The sequence below is a fragment of the Otolemur garnettii genome, unplaced genomic scaffold (genome assembly GCF_000181295.1).
Source record: "Otolemur garnettii isolate 467f Iridium unplaced genomic scaffold, OtoGar3 scaffold00020, whole genome shotgun sequence".
NCBI lineage: Eukaryota > Metazoa > Chordata > Mammalia > Primates > Galagidae > Otolemur > Otolemur garnettii.
In genome coordinates, this window is record NW_003852415.1 from 17,520,225 (window position 1) to 17,531,897 (window position 11,673).

An 11,673-nucleotide genomic window follows, 5' to 3' on the forward strand; every position below is an offset into this window, starting at 1 on the left:
GTCATTGTTGTTTTGGCGGGTCTGGGCTGGGGATTCGAACCCACCACCTTAGGTGTACGTGGCTGGCGCCTTAGCCAGTTGAGCTATAGGCGCTGAGCCAGGGATTAAGTTTCAACATATGAAATTGGGGGTAGAAACAAACATTCATACCCCAGCCATAGCTTTCCTTGTTGTATTTAACTCCATATAAAATGGAAATTTCTAAAGTTGAGACTGGGCATATAAAAGTGATAATTCCATCTCTGTAAACAAAAGTAGCTATTTAGTTGCTGTGCATTCGTTATTTGTTTGAGATAGGCACATCTATATCAGAGGGGCAATATTTTTCTTCTAAATCCTGAAAGAAAAAAATGTTCTTTATTGTATGATTAAAGCAGAACAAATTTGACTAGAATGAACAAGTATCAACTTCATCAGAACTGGAACCTCTGAGATTTGTAACTGGTAGAAAATCAGAAAGTGAGGCTCAGTGCCTGTAGCTCAGTGGCTAGGGCGTCAGCCACATATGCTGGAGCTGGCGGGTTTGAATCCAGCCTGGGCCTGCTAAACAACAATGACAACTATAATCAAAACATAGACAGGCGTTGTGGCAGATGCCTGCAGTCCCAGCTACTTGGGAGGCTGAGGCAAGAGAATCACTTGAGCCCAAGAGTTGGAAGTTGCTGTGAGCTGTGATGCCATAGCACTCTACCAAGGGTGACATAGTGAGACTCTGTCTCAAAAAAAAAAAAAAAATCAGAAAGTGAACCCAGGCTCTCTTTTATTCAATCCTAAAAAACTCTGCATTATAATAATTTATGCAGAGACACAATCTATCATCATAGATGCCCCTATAAATTATTCTAGATTGGGGAGGGTCTGGTGGCTCATGTCTGTAATCCCAGCCCTTTGGGGGCTGAGACAAGAGGATTTCTTGAAGCCAGGACTTCAAGACTAGCTAGGCAACACAGCAAGACCCCATCTCTACAAAAACTAAAAACCAAAAAACCAAAAAATTAGGTGTGGTGGTGCACTCTTGAGAAGAGTAGTTCCAGCTACTCAGAAGGCTGAGGCAGGAATAGCCCTTGACCCAGGAGTTCAGGGCTGCAATGAGTTATGATTGTACCACTGCACTCCAACCTGAGCAACAGAGCAAGATCTGTCTCAAAAAAAAAAAAAAAAATCCACTCCCAAACTTCCTCTAATGAAGCCTTTGCATTTTCTGATGTGCTTCCCTTGCAGGCTAAACCTCCGCCTCCCTCCTCTGCTCCATTATCTGTCACATGGTAGATTTTAACTCAAAAGAGAGGTGTGAGTAAATAGGTGTGAAAGGTGTTAAGTTAATAATAAGAATAGAAAACAAAAGAGTTATACTATAAAATTACGAATTATAGAAATGTGTTCATTTTGCTGTTAAAAGTACAGGGCAATTTTTATGAGTTAGGAATTTTGAGAATGCTTGACCAAAGAGTGAAGAACATACTGTGTAATTATACTTAATTCATCATTGTAGTGATAACAGTATTAAATGTGCTAGCTGAGGCTGCTGGCTGGATTCTAAGGGATTGGGTTGACTAATGCAAATTTGGTCCATTATTTGCACTATGCTGGGTGATGCTGAAATGCTAGAAAGCTCCTGACCCAGGGCAGAGAGACGAATTCAAAGACTGGTAACATCCAGAAGTCTCTCTTCCCTTTCTCATCATCAGGAGCAAACTGATAAGGGAAGCATCTGAATCTTTAAAAGAGAGCTCCCTGATCGCCTGCACGTGGCTGTTAGTCCATTCAGAACACTGTCATAAAACATCATAAACTGGGTGATTTATAAACAACAGAAATTTATTTCTCACAGTGGAGGCTGGGAAGTCCTAGATTACAGCACTGGCAGATTCAGTGGTTGGTGAGGGGCCACTTCACATAGACAGTATCTTCTTGCTGTGTCCTCATATAGTGAAAGGGGCAAGGGTCTCTTAGATAAGGACACTTATCCCACTCATGAGGATTCTGCCCTCATGACCTATCACTTCCCTTAGGGCCTCACTTCCTAAATCACACCTTGAGAGAATTTCAATATATGATTTTTATATATGAAACATAAAGACCACAGCAATAACTAATGCTTACATAGCACTTTTTATGTGCCAGGCTCTGTTCTAAGTACTTTGCATATATTAACTCGCTCAATTCTCAATCGTTATATTGACCACAGAAATAAGACTCTCCCAAGATGTCACAGCCAGAAAGTGGCAAAGACAGCATCCATACTCAGATATTCCTACCCCAGAGTCCAAGCTCTTAACTGCTACACTATGTAGTAGGCTGGATGAGGGTGGGTGGTACCACAGTCAAAATTGGTTGTTTGTTATTGATGGAAAGGACAAGAGCCTGGGATAACCACATCCAATGTGGTCATCATAATGACAGCAGAGTGGGCACAATAACAGAGACCTGGGACTTGGCGTACTGCTTCATTTCAAGCACAAGCCTTTACCTGACAGGGCAGCAGTGCGCTTTCACTGGGAAGGTTGCTGACAACTTCACACTGCTATACCACACGATGTTGCAAGGACCTGAAGAGGATGAAGAGGCAAGAGATACATGGGTGATGGGCTAGATCACAGCTCCTTACATTCCTCACTCCTAAGAAAGAAAAACAATGCCTAGCAAGTTATTTTGGGAATTTGAGTCAGCACGCACCATACCATTTAGAATATTCTACTCTGAGGCATTTAGTTCAAAAAGCTGACATCTTTGAGTGGGGTCTAGCCCATCAGGTACAAATCTTGTTACTTTTTTCTCCTGACCCAGCAGAACTGTGAACAAATTTAACTCTTGGTTGTGTTGAGAATTGTGAAGAGTCTGAGATTTTACCCTACTTGCAAACTAGCAAGATAGTTTACCACAGTTCAGTGGATGCCAGTTGAGGACACAAGATTCCTGGGACAAAACAAAAGAGTTTATTACTTTCAGCAGTAGGCAAAGTACCAATTCCCTGAGCTCTGTGGCAACACAAAGAGGTGCAGTGACACCTGAACGTATAGTAGATTGTGCTACCAGAAAGGAACCCTGAACTCAAGGATGCAGATGTTTGATAATGAGCTGTAAGCATGCCCACCTGCTCTAGAGAGGGACCGTATCTATGTTACATAGGAGGCACGCCTGCCATCATCTCTGAAGGCCTGATATGCCTGATATTCTCCTATTTCTGCCACTGTAAGTACCATCAGAAGGAAGAGGTTAACCAAAGAAAATGAGAATAGTAAAGTCCTGAAGAATTTATTCAGTAGTTTTCTTTTCTTTCCTCTCCCTCCAGCCCCCCACTGGAGACAGAACCTCATTTTGTCACCCTAGGTAAAGTGCCATGGCATCATAGCTCACAGCAACCGCAAACTCTTGGGCTTAAGAGATCTTCTTGCCTCAGTTTTTCTATTTTTAGTAGAGATGGGTCTCGCTTTAGTTCAGGCTGGTCTCCAACTCCCAAGCTCAAGCCATCCACTTGCCTAGGCCTCTCAGAGTATTCAGAAGTTTTCAAGCAGAAAAATCCAGAAAGAAGTTATTCTAATTTCCACATATATTTAAATTTTGTGTTTTCAAAAGTTTTTATTTTAATTACATGTGGGGGGACACCACATTTTTTCAGTGCTTTGAGACTCTAAAAGCCTTAATCCCTCATAATTTGTCTCTGACCCAGTCTTCACTCACCTCACAGGAAGAAACAAGGTGATAGGCTGATGTCTTGGCGATTCATTTCAGTTTTTGTGTATTCTATCTTCCAGAAACTGGTGGTAGTCTTATGAAATAAGGCCTGCTGAAAGTTCATGTACAGTGGCCCCTGGAGATTTCTCCGGATGAATGAAGTACATTTATGTGCCACATAACAACATTTTGGTCAACCCTGGACTGCATAAGATTCTAATGGAGTAGAAAAATTCCTAGTGCCTAATGATGTCGCTGTTGTAACTCATTCATCATGCTCTTGTGGTGATGCCGGTATAAATGAACTACTGTGCTGCCAGTCATGCCACTTGCTGACTCACCCAGAGCAACTTCCAATCTTGCAAGCTCCGTGCATGGTACATGCCCTATTCAGGTATATTGTTTTTTATCCTTTATTTTTACTGTAACTTTTATATATTTAGATAGAAACCTAAATAAGTACTATCTAAATACTTACTGTGGTGAACATTTACCATTGTGTTATAATTGCCTGCAATACACACCACAGTAACATGCTGTCCAGGTTTACAGCCTAGGAGCAATAGGCCTTGCCATGTATAGTAGGCTGTACTCTCTAGGATTGTGTAAGTACACTGTATGGTGTTTGTACAATGATGAAATGTGCTTGGGGACACATTTCCCTGAACATTTATTTCTGTCATTAAGCAACACATGACATGACTGCATATGTTCTATATCAGTAATCTCCAGTATATGGATGTTTTCTACAGCTAGAACACATTACTTTAAAAAACAAAGGGTGGAAAGTAAATAGTTCTTTTTTAAGATTTCACTTAACAGAGGTTGGGAGTGGCAGCTCACGCCTGTAATCCTAGTGCTCTGAGAGGCCCAGGCAGGTAGATTGTCTGAGTTCACAGGTTCGAGACCAGCCTCAGCTAGAGTGAGACCCCACCTCTAAAAATAGTCGGGCATTGTGGAAGGTGCCTATAGTTCTAGTTACTTGGGAGGTTAAGGCAAGAGAATCACCTGAGCTCAAGAGCTTGAGGTTGCTGTGAGTGATGATGCCACGGCACTTTACTAAGGGCGACAAAAACAAACAAACAAAAAAAAGATTTCACTTAACAAACCATTACCTAAAGTTTAGCTTTTTGTGCTCTAAACTTTGGGCTCTGATGATCAAGTGACCTATTAACCAACATAGAATACTTCTTCATTAAACACAATAATGATTCCACTGAACTGGAGACCAAGACTGTCATATAGCCATTTTTGGTTCCTGCTATATTAGGAAAACAGGCAAAAGGACAGACAATGGATCTTAGCAAGAAACAATGGACTTAAAGAGTAGGTTGTCCAGCTTCTAACCAAGAACCTTTGTACTGTCAGCAACTAAAGAGAGAATTAAATATGTGTGATACTGAGAAAGGCAAGAAGATTTTTGTTCAGGAGTGTGCCCAGTGTCACACCATGGAAAAGGGAGGCAAGCACAAGACTGGGCCAAATTGCCATGATCGTTTTGGGCAGAAGACAGGTCAGGCTGCTGGCTTCCCTTACACAGACGCCAATAAGAATAGAGGCTAGCACTCCGGGAGGCTGAAGCAGGTGGATTGCCTGAGCTCAGGAGTTCGAGACCAGCCTGAGCTAGAGTGAGACCTCATCTCCAAAAATAGCCGGGTGTTCTGGCAGGTGCCTGGAGGGTGCTGTGAGCTGTGATGCCATGGCACTCCATTCAGGGTGACTGACAAAGTAAGACTCTGTCTCAAAAAAAAAAAAATATATACAGAGGCATCAGCTGGGGAGAGGGATACACTACTAATGGAGTATTTGGAGAAGCCCAAGAATTGCATCTCTGGAACAAAAATGATCTTTGTGGGTATTAAGAAGAAGCGATAAAGGGCAGATTTCATATCTTATCTCAAAAAAGCTACTAATGAGTAATAGTTTGCCATTGCTTTATTACAAAAAAAAATATCTCATGGCTTTTTATATTTGTGCCATACTTTGACTGATCTCATATCTTAGAATTCAGATCATGAATGAGTGACAGAATGTTTCTGTTGGACACTCCTGATTTAACTAAGACTACCTTGTGGTTAAATGAATATGATTTTTTAATTTTGATAGTGATTCCAATTCAGTAAACACTATCACTGTTTTATTTCTTATAAAGATATGAATTAGTTTAATTTGTGATGTTAAACCTTCCACAAAGGTAGTAAATCGCCATCTAAAAACCTCTTGAAGGTTAGTTTTACATTAAGATTCATGCAACTAAAATGTCTTAACAAAGTAAGAAAATGCGGTGAAGGCTATGTTAACCAGTTTGATGAAAATATTTCAAATGGTATATAAAACCAGCACATTGTACCCCATGATTGCATTAATGTACACAGCTACGATTTAATAAAAAAAGATGCATGTAACTGGTTATGTGAATATATTTAAATACTAGGAAAATCTCTTCACTGTCTCAGAATGAAGCAAGACTCACTGGTTCTTTAATTGGCGTTCATTAGCCTGTTAAAGGTGAGGGTTGGAGATAAGGTAGTAATGTTTACTTTGTATTTTTGGTCTTTGCTATGCCAATCTAATTTCCCTGTGTCTACTAAAATGCTGCCTTTTATTTATTGGAAGGCATTTTAGTGTGGTTTATGTGTAATGTCAAATAAAGAATACTTAATACTTCTCATATTTTATAGACAACCTATAAGGTCAAATGCTTTTAAAAGTGAATTGTGACAAGAAATAGAAAATTAAACTTCTGAATTCTTTACTACTTAAGTCAGAGTAAGTTATAATCTAGGATTGTCTTTAAACAGCTCTTCAGAAACAAAACTGCAGAACAACTGTGTGTGTCTGATGGTAATGGTACTTTTACTGATTCATTAGAAGGATTAAAACAGAAGAGATATACTCAAATTTTAAAATTGTGTGTGATCATGACTTAAGATAATTATAAACAAAATTGCAGATCATGATTTTTTTTTTTTTGAGGCAGAGTCTCACTTTGTTACCCTGGCTAGAGTGCCATGGTGTCACGGCTCACAGCAACTGCCAGCTCTTGAGTGCAAGCAATTCTCTTGCCTCAGCCTCCCAGTTGTTGGGACTATAGGTGCCCACCACAATGCCCAGCTATTTTTAGAGACAAGGTCTCACTTTGGCTCAGACTGGTCTCCAACTTGTGAGCTCAGGTGATCCACCTGCCTTGGCCTTCAAGTGCTGGGGTTACAGGCGTGAGCCACCACGCCTGGCCCCAGTCATGATTTTTTGACTGCTTGATTTAATGACTGATGACAAAATTTTAATGTTTAGAAAGTACAATAGTCCTAAGTGCCAAGGTGGAAATGTTTTTAGTCATGGTATTAGATTGTGTTTACTTGGTCCTCTACGAGACCTTAAACTAGAACAACACTTAACTAATTTATACATACTGGTTTCCTTGGCCAGACTGAGAATTGCAGCATTATGTCAGGCATGGATAGAAGAATACTTCTAATCATAGCTTTGTGATGTGTAACATCATATTATTATACACAAAAATTATTTTGTACACAGTCCTTACCATACACATGTAGATCTTAGCCAAAAGGCTGAGAAGTGATGCCATACATATTCAGAGTAGTTCTTGGAAATTTTATGGAGATGGTCATGTTTGAATTAAGCCATAAAGAGTGGCAAGGGCGGGTGGTGCCTGTGGCTCAAAAGGATAGGGTGCCGGCCCCACATGCCAGAGGTGGTGGGTTCAAACCCAGCTCCGAAAAAAAAAAAAAAAAAAAAAAAGAATGGCAAGGGAAATAAATCTAGTCTGGTGAAGGACAGAGCCAAGGCTTTGTGAGATAGTAAGGAGACTGGGAAGAAGGCCTTATTCATGGTTTCAATATGTACTCAACATGTATTTAGCCTCCTACAAAGGCTGAATAACTTTCCAAAGGTCATATAGACAGTAAGTGATGTGGCTTGATAAAACTTATGCTGTAAGATGAAGAGACAATGAATATGGGTTATATGGGAACTCTCTGTACTATCACAACTTTTCTGTAAATCGAAAACTATTCTAACACTTTTAGAAGCTTTGTTAAAAGGAAAAAAAAAGCCAGGCTCTTAGATTCTGGAACCTATACTTTCAAGCCTGTGCTACATTTTATATCTAGACTCCTGGGTCAAAAAAATCTCTGAAGAGTTGATAAATTCTTGTTTTCTAGGTCTCCAGAATGGTTCTCATTCCAACTCATGTCAAGAACCAAATGTTTAGATTTTGCTTTGATTATATGACTTTCTGTTCTATTCTTCCTATGAATTTCCCCTTTTTTTGTGCTTAGACAGAATTTCTATTACTTGCAACCTAACAATAGTAGCAGGATTAGCAACAGGAACAAAAACAACAGCTAACACTTAAAGTACTCATTGGAAGGTGAGCACTATTCTATATACTTCACATGTATTAATTCATTAGATCCTCCCGGTAACCCTATCAGGTAGATGTTAATACATGTATCATTCCCCAAAGACAGTCAGGCTCAAAGAAGTTGATTGTCTGGGCATGGTGGCTCATGCCTGTAATCCCAGCACTGTGGGAGGCTGAGGCAGGTGGATTGCCTGAACTCATGGGTTTGAGACCAGCTTGAGCCAGAGCAAGACCCAGTCTCTAAAAATAGCTAGGTGGGTGCCTGTAATTCCAGCTACTCTGGAGGCTGAGGCAAGAGGATCACTTGAGCCTAAGAGTTTGAGGTTGCTGTAAGCTATGATGCCATGGCAATCTACCAAGGGTGACAAAGTGAAATTCTGTCTAAAAAAAAAAAAGTTGATTAACTTGCCCGAGGTTACACATCTAGTAATTGGCAAACCTGGGACATCTGGGAGTCTGGTTCTCTTAACCTCTCAGTGTACTACCCTCTGTAAAGAATTTTAATGATATATAGACATGGCTACTGTGTACAGCTCTCTGAACTTCTGGACTGGCTGCCCATCTTTCTTTTATGTTGTCAATATGATTGGCTCCTCCTCCTGAGCTTTTCCAGGAGAGTATAACTCCCTGGTATCTGAATGTTTTGGTCATATTCTGACTACTTGGGAACAGGTACTCCAAGAGCACACAGAGATAGATCTTTCAGAGTTCTACATGCTGGATGTGGGTTTGTAAACCAATTCCTCACCTAGACACCATGTTCTTCCAATACTCACAAAATGGGGCCACATTTCCCTCTCTTTTGGTACGACAATCGGGTTTTGAAGTTGCCTCACGAGAACCAAATAGTGTTCTTTCATTCCTACAAGGCTGTGAAAGCACATATGCTCATCAGCTGCCTTCACTGCCTGTTACCACAAGCTTGGCACTTGTCCCTGATGCTGCATCAGAACAAAGAAAACTGGCTGAAGAAGAGGAAAGAGTAGTTTATTAATTTGTTGACAAATGAGGAGAATGTCAGACTCCCGTCTTAAAGTGCTATTGTTCTAGCTATAAGCAGAAATATAGAGCTTTAAAGGGAGGGTTTTCTCCTGGACCTAGCCAGTCCAATTCCCTTGTACCATCTCTTCCATGGCAAAGAACAAAGGACACTCCCCTGCCCGTCCTGAGAAATGGCCTGTGTTAGGGATGTAGGTGTTAGCTCTCAAAAAGGGTGAAAGGGATATTTAAAGAGACAGAAAACAGTTTTACCCCTTTTCAGGCAGTTCTGCCTGTTATATGCCACCTCACCCTGGCATAACTGCACTATAACCTTATTCCTACCTGGAAAGAGTGATGTTTAGGGGTTCTGACCCTGAGAATGGGCTCCAGTCAGTAAGAGCTGAAAAACAAAAAACTCATGACACACAGTTATCATTTTGTTACCCTTGGTAGAGTGCTGTGGCATCACAGCTCATAGCAACCTCAAACTCTTGGGGTCAAGTGGTTCTCTTGCTTCAGCCTTCCAAGTAGCTGGGAAGGCACCCACCACAATGCCCGCTAACATCTTCTGTTTTTAAAAGCCTTAAGGAAAATCTTCTACATAAGAGTTGGCACAGGAATTTTCTACATATTTGAAATAAGAAAATGCAATGGAAAACACATTGAAAAATAGCAATTTGAATGATAATGGTAATTTTGTAGTTTTTTTCTCTAGTTTGCATGTTTATTTTATTTTTGGTTTGCATAGTTAACATTTAAACATATTGTTCTAGGGAGTCATTTAATAAAAGTAGACAATAAAGAGAAATTATGATAATCATTTTGTTAGTATTAATACTTTTGTCTCATAATCATTTCACTGAAAGAAATCTTCGATAATGTCACTTTTTTTCTATTAATCCAATTTATGAATGCCCTCCATGGGTGGATGTCACGCAGTTGAAGCATAAATGCTATAAAAATTAACCCCCCTAGGATGACCGCAGTTGCCACAGCAATAAGAGTATGTCCTGGAAATGGCAATGGTGCTTCATCAACATAAATCTGCAACAGAAAAAGCAAAATCTTTAAGCTTTCTGAATCAAGTAATACAAAATACTGAGCATTATATGATTCCTACAATTAATTACTTAGCAAAATTCTGCCTAGAGTTATACAGATACTCAGCATCCACAAGCTTAGAAACAGTCTTTGAACAATAACTATAAGTGCAGGGAGAATTTTACCCTGATCTTTAGCACAGGCCTGTTTCCTGCTCAGGACACCTCAATAATCATGAGACAAGCCTGTGAGCAGTGTATGTGTGGGAGGCTGGAAAACTCCCCCCCCCCCCCGGAAAGAATGTGTGTGTGATCTGTGGCAATACCAAGCCAAAAGGTTATGGTATTGATTCTGTAGATTCTGACAGTCTCTTGACGCTGGAAGAGAGTTCTTGTTAAAAGTTTATGATTTTACAAGATTAACCAGGAGACACTCTGTCTGCCATTGCCCCCATCCCTCTTTTACTGATGATGCTTGATGAGTAATTTTTAACTGCTTCTTTCTCCTTTATGATAATAAACACAGACTTCACGTTTACTCAGGACTACTCCCTCACACACTCTGTGCCAAACCTCCTCATTCCTCTGATCCAAACTCCTTCAAGTAAGGATTCCCTCAATTATCCTGTGCCTTAATCTTGTCTTCAATGGCAGAGGGAGGCAGATAGGACACTTACACAGCAGGAGAATATTTTGTATTTAGTCATGCAGGAGTAGGCAAATAGCTGTGGAAACCCCAGCAAGAAGAGGGAAGGCCTACTTGGAATGCACTTTTATAACCTTTATTTTTTTTTTAAAAAAAATAGCTTCTAGGCATTGTTATTGTTATTAAATGTTAAGCTTTTTTAATTTTGTGAAGGCAAAAAGTGGAAACCAAATAAACACATGTATATGTATAGAGAAAATTTAAAAAAAAAATAGCCTTTACAGCAGCGCCTGTGGTTCAGTGAGTAGGGCGCCGGTCCCATATACTGAGGGTGGCAGGTTGGAACCTGACCTCAGCCAAACTGCAATAAAAAAATAGCTGGGCGTTGAGGTGGGCACCTGTAGTCCCAGCTGTAGTCCCAGCTACTCAGGAGGCTGAGGCAAGAGAATCGCCTAAGTCCAAGAGCTGGAGGTTGCTGTGAGCTGTGATGCTATAGTGCTCTTCTGAGGGTGATAGAATGAGACTCTGTCTCTAAAATAATAGCCTTTATTGGCTCAGTGCCTGTAGCTCAGTGGCTAGGGTGCTGGCCACATGCACTGGAGCTGGCGGGTTCGAATCCAGCTGGGGCTGCCAAACAACAATGACAACTACAACAACAACAACAAAAATAGCCAGGAGTTGTGGCAGATACCTGTAGTCCCGGTTACTTGGGAGGCTGAGGCAAGAGAATCACTTAAGCCCAAGAGTTTGAGGTTGCTGTGAACTATGACTCCATATCACTCTACTGAGTGTGACATAGTGAGACTCTGTCTCAAAAGAAAAAAAAAAGCCTGTATTTCTTTAGGTGTTTTTTCCTGCACCAATGTCTTTCTCTGCTACTGATGACATAAATGTTAGACCTTTGGATACTGTCACATGGATCCCTGAGGCTCTTTTTTTTTTTT

General features: G+C 40.5%; 1 protein-coding gene across 1 annotated transcript in view; it reads right to left on the bottom strand.

The window, feature by feature from the left end:
• CATSPERB (cation channel sperm associated auxiliary subunit beta) overlaps positions 1–11,673 on the bottom strand; it is a gene marked incomplete at its 5' end in the record, with an annotated part of 240,997 nt that overhangs the window by 57,783 nt on the left and 171,541 nt on the right. The window contains 1 exon segment of the mRNA XM_012803404.2: positions 9,882–10,087. Within this exon segment, the coding sequence (XP_012658858.2) occupies positions 9,882–10,087 (206 nt within the window).